We start from the raw sequence: 21,202 nt of genomic DNA on the forward strand, positions 1-21,202 counted from the left end.
TTAACAACTACCGATGACACACAAACTGGTCTATAATTAGACACTTCCATTCTGCTACTGCCATCCTTCCATTCTCTGGGCACCTTTCCTGTAGCCAGACTGTCATTGAATAGCCAGGTGTTAGATCTTGAATAAGGACCTTTTCGTCAAAAGGATCATTCATTCAAGATTTAACAAGAATACAATAATAATCAAGAAATACTTGTACTGTTAGTAAAGAAACAAATTGTTAATAGAGAATATAATTGAATTAACTTCAACTGAAGTACAAAAAAAAAGGAGGAATTTGTCTGTCTAGATAGAAATATTGTTGTTTGAAAACACTAGTAAGAAAAAATACTTTATGCAAAATGTATGTCAATGCAAACAAAGGTCCAAAGGTTGTGTATGTGAGTTACCCATGATAAGCGTAATGCCCGAAGTGAAGGCATTTGTGAAAAGCAAATTGAACTTGCGTTCCCCGAAAAGAGCGCTCTTGAAGAGAAGAGTTGTGACTAAACAACTTAAGGACCAATAGGAAGGCCCCATGAGAAAACTTCTGCAACGAAAAAGAGGGTGCAACAAAGGATAATAAAATGCGGGTTCACACGGGTTTCAACCCCCATTTTTTCTGTTTCTGTTTTTTTTCGGACCCACGATTCTGACCAGCGGAAGGGAATTCTATGACTTCGGATGGCAAGTTTTTCCCCGTTGCTGACTGGCGAGTATCGGGCGAGCTGTATGCAAGATGACGGCATCCACCAACTCGGGCCATCGGTAGAAGTGCTATGGAATGAGACAACGAAACGTTCCTCCAGGGAGATGGGCAGTCTGACAATAGTGACCAGTGAGATGAGCATTTGCCCAGCAGAGTGCAGAAAATGGTTGTATGAGACGAGCGAAGTGACCTCCACGTGGACGCAACCCACTGAAGCAGTAAAGTATCTAACAGTAAAGGACAGACAAAAGGGACATGGTAACCTCATGCAGCAGTAGTAATGTACAGAATTCTCTTATTTTATTAACAATTAGCATTATAGGAAAAGGGTGAATCAATTTCTAGTTGGAAGAAAATGGACAATTGCCTAGATAACTTTTTGAATGACTTATATGCATTGTAACTTGTTAGCTCCATTGGACTGGTAATCGGAGGACTTAAGTTCTTCTGTGAGACCTAATTAATGTGGTGGGGTCTGTGTTAGCTTTTGAAGTTAAAATTGTAAACTTGTATTTTCCCATGCTAAGTGTTTTAATTGACCAGAGGATATGAGTTATATGTTCATTAACTAGAATGTTCATTAATGATTGTCAGTTGATTTAGTATAGGTATTGTGATAAGCTTTTGATATGTTTAAACCTAATTGTAAACTCATTAGATCTTTAATAAATATGTTTTAGTATGTAAGCCTGAGTTTTGCTTGAGCATGAGACTAATTTACCACTCATAAAAGTTTGAACCTATGCATAAGGGGAAGGTATAGAATAATTAGAAAGGATAGGGCCATGACTGCAACTGAGATCTCTACAGATGCTATATATATTTAACAAATTTAGGTAGCTGTTAGAACTCTGGGAAAGTTTCTCTGATCAAGAATTCTTCTGTCCTAGGATTCTGACTGGCACAGCTGGAACAAACAAATTTGTCAGAATTCGAAAAGGAGATTGCCCTAGAGAGATAATAGACTGGAGATCTCATTCTTAGATGGCACAAGAGGGGATAATAGTAACATAGATTTAAAGAAAAAGCACGACATAACACAGGTCAACGGAGCTGTCAGTTCTTTAGCACATTCTCTCAAAACTCGTGGTGAAATACCATCTGGTCCCACAGCTTTACTGACATCCAAAGTACTCAGTATTTGTAACATGCTCTCCTCCTGCACCTCTAAACCTCAAACCTGCCCTATCCCTCTAGTATTAAAATTTACTCCTCCAGGATGAAATACACCAATAAAGTGTTCATTGAACAATTCCACTATGTCCTCTGCATCAGTCACTCTATTCCCATTTTTATCCCACAATGCCATTCTTCCACAATCACTTCTCCTCCTACTGGCCACATAGCTAAAAAGTTCCCTAGGATATTCTTTGGATCTTAGAACCAATCTCTTCTCATATTCCAGTTTCGCCTTCCTTACCATACTAGTCATTCTCCTAGCCTGTGTCTTATATTCTTCATGCATTTGCTCTTCACCTGTTTCCTTATATCTCTTCCATAGCCTCTTTTTCACATGCAGTTCCTGTTTAATATTGTTTGTCATGCACTTTACACCAAATTGTGTCCTCTTCTTCACTTTTGGAATACAGCTTACTATTGCTGTTAACAAATATTCCTTCACAATTTCCCAAGCACTAATGATATAACGGCCTTCCAATTCCTCCCTCCATGAAACTTCCCCAAGTTGATGTCTAAGAATATTATAATAGGAGCCTGTGTAGCTCAGTGGATGTGGCGTTTGCAAACCATGGCACTTGACTGCATGAAAGAAGACTCTTGGTTTCGAATCTAGTAGGCGACTAGAAGAAATTTTTCTTCTGGGAATGATGAGGAGGACACTGACGTGTAGAAGTAGGGAGATTCTTGTTCCATTGTATAAGGCTTTGATTAGGCCACACATGGACTATTGTGCCCAGATTTGGTCACCTGGTTTTCAGAAGGATGAAGAGATGTTGGAAAGGGTCCAAAGGCGACTGACTAAGGTAGTTTCTGACCTCTGGAATGTCGAGTATGAGGAAAGATTGAAAAGATGTAATTTGCAGAGTCTAGTGGAGAGAAGGAAGAGGGGAGATATGATAGAGACCTATAAGTTGGTAAGGGGTTGTTATAGGATCAATGGTGGAGAAGTTCTACAGAGAATAGTGGGAGATCAGGGGAGAACCAGAGGTCATCCCTGGAAACTGTATAAAGAGTGTGTGAGTAGGGGAGTGAGAGGCAGGTTTTTTTCATGCAGAGTTGTGAATGATTGGAATGCCTTGCCTGAGAGTGTGGTGTCTGCAAGGAGTTTGAATGTGTTTAAGACCCGGTATGATGAGATGTGTGTGAGATAAAAGGACCTCCTAGATGAGGTCCTTTTATTTGACTCCATGAGGTCTTGTTTAATAATAATAATAATAATAATAATCACGTGCCTTATAATTCCACATATATTCCGGTCTCGTTGATACTCCTGCATGTCTATTTAACTTCCAAGTCAAAACCACATGGTCACTCTCTCCAACTGGTGGGAGAGATGTCATCTCAGTTAATTTCAACTCTTCTGATGCTATCACCAAATCCAAAAATCTTGAACCTCTTGTTTCCTCTATTACATGTTGCCTAAGACATTTGTCCCTGAAGAATTCTAGAAATTCCATTCCCCTATTGCTACATGCATCTGCCCCTCCCCAATTTATACTACTGTAGTTAAAATCTCCCATAATAATCATTCTTCTTGCACTTGCTAAGCTCAACTGTCTAAACATCTCCTGGTCCCCACCCTCTGTGCTCCTTGGTTTGTAGTAACACCCCACTAAATATCCCATCTTGCTCATCTCTACCTCACACCATATGCTTTTAAAATCATTAGTGTCACTGCCTTCCAAATCCTCCACTCTTAGAGGACATAAGTCATCACTTATCGTAAGCAGTACTCCATCATCATGCTTTCTCTTCCTGTCCTGCCGAAAAATGCTGTACCCTGCTACTTCTATTTCTGTTATTATAACCTCTTCTATGACTCTTCTGGCTGACAAAAAATAAGAAAATCAACTACTACCAAACTGCCTATAGAACCTGTCATTCGACAACAGATCAATTATTCCATTTCTGCCAAACAATAATAGACTCATTTCAGGAAAAACCAACAAAAAAGACAACTGCCATATTCCTTGATATGACTGCTGCTTTTGAACGTGTTTGGATCAAAAAATTAATACAAACAGTACATGATATTGGAATTAGAGGAAACGCTTTAATCTGGATTGCTGATTTCATCAGAGGAAGAAAGATCAAAGTCAGAATCAATGCAGCAATATCAAAAGAGCAGAGAAACTGGGCTGGTGTTCCCCAGGACTCAGTACTCAGTCCCTTACTATTCCTTCTATATGTCATAACATTCATCCCTACCTTACAAAAGACACAAAAGTAACTTGCTATGCAGATGATATAGCCATCTGGCACACTAGTGCTAAAATCAAAGAATCAGAGAAGATTCTAAACAATTCCATGAGAGGATTAGAAAAATGGTCAGATGAACTTAAACTCAAAATCAACCCAGACAAAACAAAACTAAGCACCTTTAGTACAGATAGGAAAAGTAGACATTCCTACAATCCCAAAGTCAAGATCAACAACAAGCTAATTGAAAAAGTCACAAATCCAAAATACCTTGGTATTACGCTTCATCAGGAATTACATTTTGCACAACACATCTTTAACACTTCCAACAGAACTCTAATACTGAAAAGGCTTTGTGGAACAAATTGGGGTGCAAAGCCAAAAATCCTCAAAACTACTTACACTACACTAATAATGCCAATAATGGAATATGCAGCGCCTATCTGGTCACCTTCAGCTTCATCAGTAAAGAAAAAATTAGACAAAATACAAGCAAAATTATCCAAGATTATCATTGGTGCAGTCTCATCCACTAACAACATCAGAGCCCAACAGGAATGTGGGCTTGATTTGCTGGAGGACACGAAAATTTGCCACCATAAAATTCATAAATAATATCAGAAGCTACCAAAGCGATCATATCTCCCTAAAAACTTATGAACATTGGAATCAAAAATGCAGACTTCACAGATCATCAACTTTGCAATATGATGACACTATCAGGAAAGAAATAGGTCTTGATCAGCTAAATGCCCACATAAACAAAGAACCTCTATTTTCCAGTCTTTTACCTTCAAATACCTCCATAAATCTAAACCTTATCAACTCTGTACAAAAAAAAGAACCAAAAGAAATGCTCAAAGAAAAAAGCCTAAATACTATCAACCTGCTTTCATCCTCCAAACAGGTTATTTGTTATAACAATGGATCGTCAGACACCAATATGATTAATGGAGGCACTGGTGTTCTCATTCTACTCCCAAAAGGTGAAAAACTTTCAATAAAAGTTGGATCTGGGAGAATCGCTTCCAATTTTACCAGCGAACTCCACGCAATAAATAAAGCACTTGAAGCCTACTTAAAACTATCATCATCTCAACAATCTGAAGGAATTATAATTTACAGTGACTCATGATCAGCTATGGAGGCAATCAAAAATGGCAATACCAAGCTCACACAAGACATCCATAAACTCTTAAATCAACTAAAGTGTTTAGGAAAAAGTTGCATTTTACAATGGATTCCTGTTTGTGTAGGCATTGATTACAATGAAGCAGCTGATAAATTAGCAAAAGAGGCCAGAGAAACTCAACCAAGAAACTCGCATGATAACTCTTGCTGATGCCAATGCGCCTAGCAAAAGCTAAACTAATTCCACTGAAATCAGTGATACAACATCAAATTCCCGAAATCAGTGTTGACAGAAAGACCTCCACCACGATAACAAGACTACGAACAGGACATTATAGAGGAATGAAGATCAATACAGATGATACGAGAACATATAGAAACTGCAACAACTGCCCCAATACTAAACTGACATCCACTTACATCTTTACCTGTCCAGCAATTACAGCAGCTTTGCAAGAAATAGATCCTAATCCTGAACAACAGCTCTATACAAACAAAATCATCGACATAGCCAAAGCAGTACAAGGAACACACGGAAACATCTAAGACTCTTCAAAAGACAAGACAACAACATAACCTCTTCTGTCAACCACGTCTCAGCAATCCCAATAATCTTTGGCTAGGCTAATGCTATCAGCGCAACCAATTCCTTTCCTTTATTCCGGATACTCCTGGCATTAGTATAGAGCATAAAAATGCCACTGTTTCTATACCCAGCATTATCCCCCTCTAGACTTCACTGGACTCAGAGTTACCTGATGTCGTCCCCCTTCTCCCAAGTACCCATTCCCACAAGAGGCCATCCCTGCTACCATCCACCTTGGGCATTCTAGTTTTCCTGCATTGACTCGTTCAAAATAGAAATCTCTCCAGATGCCTATGCCCTTCCTCATTCAAATACAAATGGTCTCTTGCAACAATTTCTCTCTGTCCTCAAACGCCCTCCAAGCATCCACATATTCCAATCCTCTTTCTTCTGACGCATTCTAGCTATTATGTTGTTCAATATTACTGCTCTTCTGCTCAGCTCGTCACTATCATACCTAGGCCACATGCACACTATCTTTCCTCTCTGCGTCTTCTTTCATACTATCTCAAGCAAGAATCTCATATCTCTCGCTGCCCAATTTACATTACCTCTCAAGCCATTTGTTCCTACCATCACAATCATCTCATCCACCCTTTCACCCCTCTTAATTTCCATAGCCACACTTTCTATCGTTCCTCCAGGCAAACACTCCTCATGCATCCTATCTTGCACACCACGGATCATTGAGTCACCACACATTACACTTCTTATCACTGTGTTCCTCGATTGCTCCCATGCATCTCTCACGCTCTCTCCTCTAACACTTTCTCTCTGTGTTCCCCTACTTACCTGCCTTCCTGACATCCCTGGTTCCAGTGCTCCCTCGCATTCATCTCATTCCCTCTGTTACTGTTTCCATTCTCTCCTCTTCTATCATTTCCATGACTCTCTCTCATTCCCTCTCTTCCACTGTTCCTATTCTCTCCTCTTCTATCATTCCCATACCTCTCTCTGTTATCCTATTATCCTATTTTCAATTATCCTATTCTCTCCTCTTCTATCGTTCACATAACGCTCTCTCATTTCCTCTTTTCTGCTGTTCCGATTCTCTCCTCTTCTATCATTGCCATACCTCTCTCTCATTCCCTCTCTTCTGCTGTTTCTATACTCTCCTCTTCTATCATTCCCAAACCTCTCTCTCTCTCTCTCATTCCCTCTCTCCTACTGCTTCTATATTCTCCTCTTCTATCTTCCCAAACCTCTCTCTCTCTCTCATTCCCTCTCTCCTACTGCTTCTATTCTCTCCTCTTCTATCATTTCCAAAATTTTCTCTCACTCCTACTCTGATTCACTTTGCATACATCTCTTCCATTCTTCTAATCTCATCTTTCAACCATCTTGTACAAGACATTCCACCTCCTCTTTCAGCTCATCTATCCCTCTCTGCAAGTTAGTCGCTCTTACTTGCCATTTACCTAATCAAAACCATCTCCGTAAACTTCACAGTCATTCAAGCCTTCCACTCCCGACTCTTATTTTCTCATTCATACTTCGCTTGTCATTCTCTCCTACCACACTACTCGTCTCCCGCTCATCATTCTCTCCTATCACACTACACGTCTCCCGCTTGTCATTCTCTCCTATCACACTGCCCGTCTCCTGACATTCATTTCCCATCCCTGAAGCAACTAGGTCGGTTATCGAAATATGTAATTCATTGATTTCCTCCCACTGCCTGCATTTTACGCACACATGCACTCCCCCTTCTCTCATCCCCCACATATCCAACTTCCGGGAAGCATATATGACACAAACACTTCATGCCACAAAGTCCTTTATTATGTTACGTAGCTTCTCTCTTCTTGTGACCATCCTCACTCATTAAGGTTAATCTTCCATATTCATTCTTCCTCTTACTTGCCACATAATGAGAGAACTCTTTGGGATTTCCTTTAGCCTGCTCAGCTAAATTATTCTCATAATCTGGTTTTGCCTTCCTTGTCATGCTGGTCACTTTTCTTGCCTGAGCCTTGTACTGTTCATGAGTTTGCTGGTCATATTTCTCTTTATGTACCCTCCACAGTATTTTCTTCTTCTGCAGCTTGAGCATGATAATATTACTCATCCATCTAACTCCTACCCAATTAACCCTCCTTACCCTAAGTATACAATTTAATATTGCTTCCTCTAGATGACCCTTAACTATATCCCATGCACTACTGACATCCTTACCTTGCAGTGTTTTATGCCATGGCACAGATTTAAGCTTCTTCCTAAGCTTGTCATAATCACCTGCCTTGTAGTTCCACATATACCCCTTCTTGATAGAATATTCATGATGTACAATCTTCCAAGTCAACACCGCATGGTCACTTTCACCAATCGAAGGCAATGGTATTTACCTTGGTTATTATTATTATTATTATTACGGGCAGCTCCAAGGAGTCCTTAGACTCATCGAGGGAGGCCCAACATCATGTCAAGAACAACTATTCGCCATTCACACAGTATCTATAATACTTCACCTTGAACTCATTTACAGTCATGGTACCCACAACAGACTCTGGCAGCTTATTCCACTCATTTACCACTCTCCAAGTAATAAACCTAGCTCTAACATGCTTGCTAACCACACTCTTACTAAGCTTCCATGGATGGCCCCTAGTCCTCCCACTACCAGTCCTATTCTCAAAAATATCTTCTGAATTAATCTTATAGAAACCCTTCAGTAATTTGAATGTCTCAATCATATCACCCCTTTTCTGCCTATCAACCAATTTCTGCAGCCCACAAATCTTCAACCTGTTCTCATAAGGTTCATTCCATAGTCCTGCTATTATCTTGATCACTCGTCTCTGGATCCTCTCCACCTCCTTCCCATCGAGAAGAAACCCTGGTGCCCATATCTGGGCACAGTAGTCTAGATGGGGTCTTATCAAGGCTCGATACATAGGAACAATAACCTGTTTGTCTCTGCTCGTTAAAGTGTTTTTCAGCAACCAAGTGATTTGATGAGCTGATTTTGTCACTTTTGCGATGTGTCCCCTAAACTTCAACTCCTTATCCACCAACACTCCCAAATCCCTAGTTTCGTCAATCTCCTGGAGTATAGTTCCACCAATGTGATATACTGCTGTTAATCTTTTCACCCCAAAATGCAAAACCTTACATTTTTCCACATTAAATTGACATCCATTCTCTTTAGCCCAGTCATCCAAACTATCCAAATCATCCTGCAAAATTTTGACATCCTGAGCATTCAATATTGCTCTACCCAACTTTGCATCATTTACAAACAGATGCACAGTTCCTCTCAGATCCTTTCCTATATCATTAATGAACAAACTAAATAGTAGTGGTCCAAGAACAGAACTCTGCAGCACACCACTAGTCACTGGCCGTCTTTTGGACTCTACTCCTGAATAAACCACTCTCTGATATCTCTCCATCAACCACCCTCCTATCAATCTCACCAACCCTATATCCATTCTCATATGCTGCAGTTTACTGATTAGAATTCCATGTGGTATCCTATCAAAGGCTTTAGCAAAGTCCAGTAGAATCACTGTAAACCTGTTACCCTTATCCAGTTCAGCTGTCACTGTGTTATAGAACGTGAGCAAGTTACTGAGGCATGATCTACCCTTCACAAAACCATGCTGTCCCCCATACAGTATCCCATTTTCATCTATCCAATCTTATTTTCCTTATATTGACTATTTTCTCCAAGACCTTGACAACAATTCCTGATATGCTGATCAGCCGGTAATTTTCAACAGCAGTCTTGGAACCTCCTTTATGCAGTGGAACTTCCCCTCTTTCCATCCCCTTGGGACTAACCCAGACCTGAGACTCAAATTAAACAAAATGGTCAAAGGCACTGACAATTCTTTAGCTGCTTCTCGTACGACATGAGCTGGTATACCATCCAATTCCGCAGATGAATTGACATTGAGGTTTGGTTATGGTAAATACTTCTGAACCTATGACCAGGTACAATACTCTCCCACCCATAGTCCCCTTCATAACATGCTGCCTTAAGTAATTATCTCTCGGCAGATGTATAAATTTTATTTCCTTTCTGCCATGTGATTTTTCTTCCTTCCTGTCTATATCTCCATAGTTGAAGTCCCCCATAATAATCACTCAACCTATACTCATTGTACTAATTTGGTTGATGCATATCTTCCAGTTCATCTGTAGATCTCCCTTGTCTATAGCAACAACCAACTGTATATTTTATCTTACTGGCCTTAATCTCACACTAGACTGCTTCAAATGAACAGCAGCCCTCCCGCCTATCTCCTATTCTTTTTGGCTGCAATTCATCTGCTGTCATCAGCAGGACACGTAAAAATTTAGTAAATATTATGCTTGCCAAGAAATTATATTCTTGGTTTATTCTTTATCCAGGTGTAAGCAAACAAAGTCTGCATGTGAAGTATACACAACTTGTTGTATATAAAGGCTGATGACCACATTAATTGCTTTGCATAAAGGATAAACCAGAAATGTAATTTCTTGGCAAGTTTAATTTAGTTTGCGACCAAGTGAAAAATTTTCTATATCTATATCTAATAAAGAGAATTTTAATAATGAGGTGATACATCTTTTTTCTACTTGTATTTGGGGAATATATGAGTTCTGCATTAATTTAACCTTGGTATGTGGACGAATAGACTCAATACTGTGAATGGTGGTTGGTGATACTTGTTGCTATAGAGTAGTTAATAGTTAAGATGAGATGATATATAGAGGTAAACGTTCTATGCTGTATATAATGGCTGGGACTTCCAAATGATATATTTAGAGGCAAGCTTTCTTCCTTTTGTCTATTTTTGTGATTACACATTGCCTAGCTGGTAGACTCTTGCGTGAGTCTGAGGGATTTGTCAATAGACCACCCTCCTAGATCGTCAGGAATAAGACATCGGAATCATCCCTCATTGTACACAAGGATGGAGAATGTAAAAGATATCAAGGATGCCATTCAACAGTTAAACAAAGATATGTCACTTGACATTCTCAAATTCATCCTAAAGAAATTTGAAACAGATTATCCTGGTTGCTTGAATCTCTTCACTCAAGTAAATGACACTGAAGATGATGATTTGGACATCGAAGAGGACATTACACCTGTTCCACCTACAAAGACTCTCCGACAGTTTGATTGTTCACAGGAGGAACAATCTAATAAAAGACGCAGAACATCGGAAGGTGAAATGACTCACCTTCCGATGTTCTGCGTCTTTTATTAGATGATGTAACAACTCACCAAAATCAGATCACCCAAGATAGAAAAGAAAAGGTCCCTCTAGTTATCCTTCGAGATAAAGATAAATGGCCCTCAGTCTCAAGATCCCTAGGAGAACAAAATATCAATTTCTCCTGGGCAAGAAATACTGAAGAGGGTGTAAAGATTCACCCTACCACTTTCACAGATTATTGCATGATGACGAAAATGCTGGACAACTCTAAATTGCCCTTCCACACCTTTGCGCTAGCAAGCAAGAAGAACTTAAAAGTAGTTCTAAGAGGAGTGGCTGATTGCATCACAACTGATGAGATCACAGCTGGCCTCATCAATTAATGATTGACCCCAATCAAAGTCACTAGAATGTTGAGGTCAGATAAAACACCAATGCCACTGGTGTTTGTCGAAATCTCCAACACACAAAAAAGAATCTATGAAGTTACCAACATTTGTAAGCTTAAAATTACAACCGAACCTCTAAGGAAGAAGGCATCGGCAGGGCAGTGCCACAGATGCCAGAGGTTCGGGCATGTCCAAAAACTGTGCAGAGCTGCCTACAGATGCCTAAAATGCAGTGAGGGTCACCAAACTAGCACCAAGCCCAGATCCACACCTGCCTGCTGTGCCAATTGTAGAGGACCACATCCCTCTAATTACAAGGGATGCCTTTTGCATCCAAAAAACCGTGGATCAACGAGAACTAACCACGCTCCTCCAAGCAATGACACAAACAACAAAACAGGTCGCCCTCCAGATCATAATACCTCACATTCGGCAACACAGGAAGGCACTCGACCTTCATCCATGTCCAATTCATATGCGGAAGCGGTAAGAACCCAGACTCCTTCATCGCAAGAACGAACAAGCTCTAATTTCACATCAGCTTTAACCTCGTCACTTGCAACAATGCTGCATGAATTCAGCAAAGCAAGCACCTCACCATCTTCCAGAAAGAGATTCTATCTAGAAACCCAATCCATAATAACAGCTCTCTGTAATGTTTAAAAAATTTAAACCCAATTCACTCATGATAACAACGTGGAATGCCAATGGCTTAACAAATAAAATTCTCGAGATGCAAGAATTCGCAAAAAGATACAATCCAGACATAATATTGATCAGTGAATCCCACCTCAGACCATCAAACAACTCAAAACTAAGAGGTTATATTTTTTATAGGACAGACAGACTTAACTCTAGTGGAAGCAGCACAGCTATTTTTATTAAAAATTATTTAAGCCACAACTTGCTGACCAACCCCCCAAACTCTAAACCTTGAGGCGACAGGTGTGGAGGTGCACACTAATAATGCAGGCAAACTCAAAATCTACGCAGCGTACAATCCTCCCAGCATTCCACTATTGACAGCAGACTTAGACTCCATCCTCGGCTCCACGAATTCCATTATTATAGCAGGAGACCTAAACTCCAAACATACGGCCTGGTTCAGTTTGTCAATCAACTCCAAAGGCCATACCATATTCAACTACACGTTACTCAACTCATCAATAGTAGCTGGACCCACTGAGCCCACCCACTACAGCCCATCAGGAAGTTCTGATGTATTAGACATAGTTATCCTCAGAAACATCAAATATCAATATCAGCTGGAGACATCAGAAGAGCTTAACTCAGATCATAATCCCATCCTGCTTAGGTTAGGACTTCAAGATCACTCTCTCCCCCATCATTCTTTCTTACCACGGGACAAGCTCTCTAAGGTTCTCCCAGTCCACATCGGTCCACCCCCTGTCATTCGTAAAAAGGAAGAAATAGACCAAGCTGTAAGCAATTTAACTAGGCAAATCAACACAGCAATAGCATCAGTCACTCAAACCACTGTCTTCCATGTTCCCAACTGGATCCCAGAAGAGATAATGGACCTGATTAAGGCCAAAAATAAAGCCAGAAAGCGATATCACAACACCAGAGCCCCGCAGGACAAAACAACCTGAACAGACAGGTTCGAGAAGCTCTCCAGATGCACAGGAATTCTAAATGGGAATCCAAACTCAGGGAAATCAACCCAGAAGATAACTCCATGTGGAAATTTGTAAAACCTCTTCGTACCAAAAGACAACCACTTCCCCCTTTGAAGACCAATCTTGGAATTGCACACTCAGATGAAGAAAAAGTAGAAGCTCTAATTGACAATCTGGAAAATCATTGCAGCCCATCTTACGTAAACTTAAATATCAATCTTATTTACAAAGTTCATTGTAAAGTTAGAAATGCACTAAGACAGCCTAAGGATGATTCAGAAACCATCACCCAACATCTCCAACAGAAATAATAAATATTATTTCCCATCTGAAGAATAAAAAGGCCCCCGGCCCTGACAGCATTACCAATAGAATAATAAAGCTACTCTCAGGGAAAGCCATAATTCATCTAGTTAATATTACCAGTTCCATTTTAAGATTCCAGTACTTTCCCACAGATTGGAAAATCACAGACATTATACCTCTTAAAAAGCCTGGTAATAACCCACATCTTCCCCAAAGCTACAGGCCCATCAGTCTTCTTTCCTGTCTTGGCAAATTAATAGAAAAGGTCATCCTATCAAGACTACAATCAGCAGTGGACAAACAGAAAATAATCCCAAATGAGCAATTTGGGTTTCGCAAAGTTCACAACACGGTACAACAAATTCATCGACTAACAGAACATATTACTCATGGTTTTAACGGGCACCTTCACACTGCTGCTGTATTTTTGGATGTTGATAAGGGCATCAAGGCCTTATCTTCAAACTAATTGAAAACAATATCCCAATTATTTTGAAAGTTTATTTTTCACTTGGTTAGACTATAATAAATTTAGTTTAATCCTTTATCCAAGTGTGAGTAAACGATGTTTGTGCCTGAAAGTATCTTCAGGACTGGGGTAAGGTGGTACAACACCGGGCAACTTGTTGCAAAGGTGGAGCAAGCGTACATCACTCCTATCTCAGTATCTCCCATAATGCAAAACACATCTCCTTGCGGATATGTATGATGTTATGCATTAAGGGGAGGGCCACTACCAGACTAGTTTCAACCTTTGTTGAGGTCTCTTCAGTGGGAGCCAGGCTTGAGTGGAGATACCAGGCAGAAGCATTAGCAAGGTCATCTCTACCTATAGGAGTTACCAAATGGTGTGCCACCTTTTTATTAAATTACTCTGGATTTAGAGAAAGATGTTGAAAGTTTATTTTTCACTTGGTTAGACTATAATAAATTTAGTTTAATCCTTTATCCAAGTGTGAGCAAATGAAGGTTGAGCCTGAAAGTATCTTCAGGACTGGAGTAAGGTGGTACAACACCGGGCAACTCGTTGCAAAGGTGGAGCAAGCTCACAACACTCCTATCTCAGTATCTCCCATAATGCAAAACACATCTCCTTGCGGATATATATAATGTACATGTATAACTCCTATAGGTAGAGATGACCTTGCTAATGCTTCTGCCTGGTATCTCCACTTGGGCCTGGCTCAGACTGAAGAGACCTTAATAAAGGTTGAAACTAGTCTGGGTAGTGGCCCTCCCCTTAATGCATAACATTATACATATCCGCAAGGAGATGTGTTTTGTATTATGGGAGATACCGAGATAGGAGTGTTGTGAGCTTGCTCCACCTTTGCAACGAGTTGCCCGGTGTTGTACCACCTTACTCCAGTCCTGAAGATACTTTCAGGCTCAACCTTCATTTGCTCACACTTGGATAAAGGATTAAACTAAATTTATTATATTAATATCCCAATTGAACTAATGAAACTCATATATTCATATATTGATGAAAGATACATGCAAGTAAAACTCAATGGAATTGTGTCATCAAGGTGCAAAATTCTGGCGGGAGTACCTCAGGGTTCTCTTCTGGCCCCAATACTTTTCACAATTTACATGGCAGATATTCTTCTCAATTCAAGAACAGCTACTACGGCCCTTTATGCTGACGACACCGCTATTCTAGCTAGATCGCTCAGCCCTTGCCTAGCAATCACTAGTCTCCAAGGAAGTATCAATGAGCTAGCAAACTGGTTCACTAACTGGAGGATTCAAGTGAACCCCCTCAAAAGCTCAGCCATGTTGTTTTCAAGAAGAAAGATCTGCATTAAAGAAGACATCCTGCTCTCTGGTCATAAGATCCCATGGCAATCAGAGACCAAATATCTTGGGGTATTAATGGATAAGAAACTCCTTTTTAACAAGCACATCAATCTCATTGGCTCCAAATCTTCCAAAGTAATAGCACAGCTCTGCCCATTGATCAACCGCAAGAACAAATTGAACCTACATAATAAATTGCTTCTTTACCGGATGGTAATACATCCAGTCATTACCTATGCCTCACCAGCATGGAGTCACACTTCAAGTTCAAACATTTTGAAATTGCAGAGAATCCAAAGCAAATGCCTTAGGATGATCCTGATTCACATTCACAGATTCACCGAGAAACCGGCATTCCATACATTTCCTCCTTTCTTCGTAATCTTGCAGAAAAATTCTTCATGAAGTCAGGTTCACATTCAAACCCACTAATCGTACAAGCTGTCAATTACAATGAGATTGATTTACTACAAACACAAAAGACCGAAGGCTATTCTTCTCTCAACTGATCATAGCTAACTAACACAACTGTCCTCAGAGGGCGAGCTTAACTGCTCACAAACCTCCCATTCCCAACCAGCTCTCATTACAGATAAAGGGGGATATGAAAAGCACTAGTGCTTCACCCATCCTGTCAGTAATGTTAATGGTAACCTTGGTATGTGTCAAAAGATAACTGACACTGAGTTTAATTGTTTGTGATAATGTTAAGTAGTTAAACCAACTAATTTTGCCATATATGCCAGTAGCGTCTTCTGAGTTAGGAAGAACAAAAAAATACAAGAAGGGGTATACATGAACCATTACATAACTTAAACCAAACATGTAGGAAGCATTATACAAAAGTAAAAAAAACAGAAACGTGGAGCATGAAAGCTGGCACAGGTCAGTCATTGTTAAGTAGGTATGCGTGATAGTTGACAGAAATGTTAGTCTGATGTGTGGAAAGATCTAATAAGTGACTTCCAAATATCACATAAAATCATTCCCTGGTTTCTGTTGAGTGTACCTTGTAAGTGGATAACCATCGTAGACTCTTTGATGTTGCAGCCATCGAAGTTGTCCTCTATGTAAACTGGGACTCTGTAGCAAATGTCAGGAATTTGTTGTGGAACATGGAGCTCTTGTCCCATTCAGTATTGTAGTGAGTGTGGAGAAGTGAAAATCTAGACCCGACCTGTCTTCTCTGTTGTTATTAACATCTCCAATATGCTCTTTTTGTCTAATTTCCAAACTTCTAGATGTTTGTCCTATGTCAGCAAGACCACAAGAGCATGGAATATTGTAAACTCCAGGATGTTTGTTGAAAGGGTTGTGGTCCTTAGGTGAACATAATAGACCTTGTATAGTCACAATTGCCTTGAATGCCACTCTTATGTCATAAGATTTCAGGAGATTGGTGATTTTGAAAAAACCTAACAATATAAGGGATGTCAGGAAATTGTTGTGGAGCAGGAGAAAAGAATAGTATACTTTGTACCATTTTCTTAGAATATCCATTGCTCACCAACAGTTGGAGAGGAGAATGTAATTCTTCTCTTAGTTTTTTCTCCTGTAACGGAGATTGCCCTTTTTTTTTCAGTGTATGTATAATATCTAATTTTTGTGATATGTGGTGAAATGAAGAGAAATATTGATAACGACCTGTATGAGTGGGCATGTGGTACATGCTAAAAGAGAGAGAGAGAGAGAGGCCTTCTTCTGCTTTTTTCAAAATTAAAATATCTAGGAAAAGTAATTTTCCTTCATTTTCAAGTTCTAAAGTGAATTTAATTTTATGATGGAAGGAGTTAATAGATGAAAGAAAATCATGTAACTCAGCCGGACTGTGTTTCCAGATTATAAATATGTCAGCTACGTAATTTGTAGAGAGCAGGAAATCTTTTTCAAAGTTTTCCATAAATAAGTCAGCACATGGAGGAGATAGAGGGTTTCTCATTGCAAGGCCAGATAGTTGTTTGTAGATTTTACCATTCCATCGGAAATAATTGGAGTTGAGACAATGTCTAAATAGTTGAGAGATGTCAGGAGGGGACAGATCATCTACAGGTGTCATAACTTCATCTACAAGAGTATTTGTAAACAAAATACAATATCTAGACTAGCTAGAATGTCCATTGGTAAGATAGAAATTTTTCCTAGTTTGTCTACAAAATGTTGCAAGTTTTTGATGAAGGAGTCCATATGTCTGATGTGGTCCTTTCAAAGATTAGCCAGATGTTTTGACAACAAAAGATTTGAAAGATTTTAACAATCTTTCAACGTAATTACCAAGTCAGTTTTTATATGGCATTGAAAACTCAAAACTAAATGAATCTCTGATTACTTTTACAAAACTCTTTCTCCATTTCTAAACTTTTTCAATATTTTGCCACCTTCCTGATATTTATACTGTATGTTGTTATATTCCTGCGATGAGTCTACTGACTCCATGGAGGTACCGGTAATAATAATAATAATAATAATAATTTATATTGTATAGTCTTCCTATGACTTTTGCTTATCTACTTTTATCCACTGCACTTACATTTTTCTCTATATTCTCTCAGCATATGCCAACTTATTTTTTAATTATTTTTTTATCTTGGGCTTATACATAAGAGGTTGGTTAGTCAACCTGTAGTACGTTAATACCATGTGACTTTCCAATTTCTGCACGTGCTTTCTTCCTTTTCTATTATGACTGTCTCTTTAACTTCCTGATTCCACCATGGAGTTTTAATTTCTCTATCCTGTCACTATCGCTGGCTGAGGTTTGAAAGATCTGATTTTAAAGTTCATCTAAGTTTGAAGAATATAAGGATTTTCACATATAGTAAAGGTGAGTTTCCAATTTCATATGGAGGTAATGAAGTTTTTCTCTTGGAAACTTCAGTTGATCCTCTTGAAAAAATAAAAAGGCAAAGCCGGAGCACACAATTAACTGATAAAAAATTATGTTTGCAGTGTAAATTAGCTATTATAGAGTGGACCTGTGTAAAAAAAAAAGCTTACATTTTGACAGCTGTTCATTTTGATTTTATCTTGATTTTTTGCATTTTAATTGATACCATGAAGAAAATAAACAAGAAAAGAAGATATTTATTTAGTTATTAGGTGTTTTTTTATTATTATATTTAATTATATTTAATTTAATTTTATATTATATTAATTATATTTAATTATCAGTTTGTTTGTGCATCTTCAGAGCACAAACAAACCATTTGCTATATGCAAATGGAACAATTAGTTAATAGTGGGAATGGTTTAAAATTGTAACAGATAACACAAAGAATTAAACTCCTAATCTATTGTTGGATAATGAGAAATTTTATAAGTATTATTTCTTCCTTAAAATGAGTATTGCTTAAATTTTTGGCAGACTAATATTGTATATGATATGATTTGATAAAGTCTTATCCTCCTTCAAGACATATTTAGATTATTCATATTTAAAGTGTGTCCTGGTTATTTGACATGGAAAGGAAAAATATATGAGGTCTCACCTTTCTCCCCTTTAGTCAGCACTAGAGAACAAAGAACTCAACATGGCCACTTTCAAAACAGTGGTTTGGCTGCACTAAATGATGTGTTTGCTGGTTAGATGGTCCAGACACACTTTACACATTTTTAGTGCACTATCTAAAAATGCTTCACAATAGAGAAAGAATCCAATAACTTTCTTTCCTTTCCAGTCACATTCATCACAAACTTTTTCAATGGTTCGTTATCTTTTCTATTTATAAAAAGCCAACACATACTGGAAGATATTTACACAAACAATCACACCATCATCCTGCCTAGCCTAACAGCATCGTCATTGTCAGTAGTGCTAACAAGTATTTAAGTGCTCATAACCTTTCAAGTATTATTGGATTTCGCAACCATAATTCCAATATAAGGTGCTTACCAGCCTATTGACTGAGTGGTTAGCATATCTGCTCTCCAGCCAAGAGACTGCAGGTTCGAATCCCACCTAGGGCATGGATGTTTGTGATTGTCTTTCACTTTCATGCATTTATCCAGTCATATATATATATATATATATATATATATATATATATATATATATATACACTCTCTCAAGATGGAGTGGATCACCATGGGTGAAGTAGATCCATCAGAAGTTTAAAAAAAAAAAAAAAAAGACCCTACACTGAGTGGACATAATGCTGGAAGAAGAAGAAGAATTCCAATATAAAGTGCTTAGCCCTATGCTTATAAGTATTCTTTGTAAGTAAATTGCTTGTGTTCTCCTGACTAATTTACCTGATTGCAGGATGAAAATCCCAAGTTTCTAGAAGAAAAAACCCTACCATCTCCACATGAGATTCACTAACTCACCTTCTGTCGAAATGCTTTAATAAAAGTTCTCTGATGGGATTTAAACCTAGTCTTTTCAACCAAAGGGCTTCATCTATACTGACTGAGCTACAGAGGCTAACAATATGGTATCCTAAAATTGCTAAAATATGGAACTAGGACTATCTGTTCCAATGATACTGATCTTATCACAGAACTTGCTTACTTTAAATATACACTTTAAATATGAATAATCTGAATCACACAAAATTTATAGCCAAATAAATAGAACTTCTAAAAATAGATAAAATACTAAATGCACTTCTATCCCCCTCCCATAATACATGAAGCCATAGTGAAACTATTACTATCCCATATATTCAGAACATTTCATATCCAGAGTGCTTAATAAATATAAGCTCCACACCTCATTCAAACCATATATTCAATTAGCAACCCTTATCTGTTCACCTAAGGGCAAACTCTCCTTTATCACATCCAGGAGCATATGAAAAACATAAGAAATATATTTACTACCACCACATCATGGCAAGTCAGGACTAGACAACCATGCATTGGACATTCCTTCTTATAGGATTGGATGGTAAAAAAACTAGAGTACTAGATAGAAGTTGGAGAGACTGTTTTTGAAGTCAGCTGTGGCTATGAAAAAGTCCCCAAACCTCAACAAGTGTGGCTGTATCACTTTGTCAAAAATCTGAGACACAGTCATTTTAAGATTTAATAAATACTTGTAAAACTTCTCTTTATGCAACAATAGATTGGCCAAAATTAGGACTTTAGTTCTTTGTATTGTCATTACAATTTTAAACTGTTCACACTATTAACTAATAGTTGCTGTTTGCATACTCTGACATACTTGTGATTTCTATTGCATTGTCATAATACCTTTTTCTCATTGACACCAAACAGATCTAAACCCAGAAATGGGATAACAGATAGCTGTCTTCTCTGCTTATTGTGAATTGGTGTATCATATTTGGAATCTAAATATAAAAACAACAAAAAAAAGTATCAATTATAAATTATAAATATACAGCTCCTATTGATCATCGCATTGACACGTGTAATTTTTTGTAATGTAATAATTACTTACTATTATTGCACTATTAAATTACTATTAAATTTGATATTTTTATGAAACCTTTTAATAATTCAAGAACATGTGGTCATTTTTTTTTCTATATTTATGCACATTTTATTATCAGCTTTTCTTTTCTTTTCTCTCCCCATGGTTTTGAATGATACGACTCCCAATCACTCCTTTTTTGTTTCTAATCTTGTTCTCTGTGCTTAAAAGGAATGGACATGAGTAACTTGTACTATAATTTTAAAATTCTTGTTTAGATTCTGTTATGATGCTTCTCTGAATAAACAGCTCTCCAGCAAAAATACCCTCCCAGCATTGTGCCAGACTAATTTACAAACTTATCAGTACAGTGATGGAAAACAGAAATAGCTTAGAAGAATCATTTGTTAATAGCATTATACCCTGTACTACACTCATTAACCAAAATTTAGAAAACTTTTTTCATTCTTTTATATGCAGGTTTTTCTCCTTTTTAAATAATTATCTGTATAGTTTGAACACATCTGTTTCCTTCAAATATATTTACTTAAGTGAAAAATTCTAATGATATCATCTGGGTATTAATGTTTTCTTTTGTTACAGTTTAGAGGCCCTCCAGGACCACCAGGATTATTGGTAGGTAACATTTTTGTCCTTCTTTATGAAGTGCAAATTTTACTATTAGAATTCCTAGATGAGTCTTTGATTCCATGGGGTCTTAGGGTAATGATAATAATGTAAAACTTTCTTT

At 38.1% G+C, this 21,202-nt stretch overlaps 1 protein-coding gene across 10 annotated transcripts in view; it reads left to right on the top strand.

The window, feature by feature from the left end:
* LOC150099238 (uncharacterized) overlaps positions 1–21,202 on the top strand; it is an 825,097-nt gene that overhangs the window by 501,970 nt on the left and 301,925 nt on the right. For all 10 annotated transcript variants that reach the window (XM_090403353.1, XM_090403348.1, XM_090403355.1 and 7 more), the window contains one exon: positions 21,055–21,087. In XM_090403353.1, coding sequence (XP_090259479.1) covers positions 21,055–21,087 — 33 coding nt within the window. The remainder of the gene's footprint in view (positions 1–21,054; positions 21,088–21,202) is intronic.

This window comes from Typopeltis vanoorti, chromosome 14 (assembly GCF_054136105.1).
Source record: "Typopeltis vanoorti isolate ZY-2024b chromosome 14, IOZ_Tvanoo_1.0, whole genome shotgun sequence".
NCBI classification, from domain to species: domain Eukaryota; kingdom Metazoa; phylum Arthropoda; class Arachnida; order Uropygi; family Thelyphonidae; genus Typopeltis; species Typopeltis vanoorti.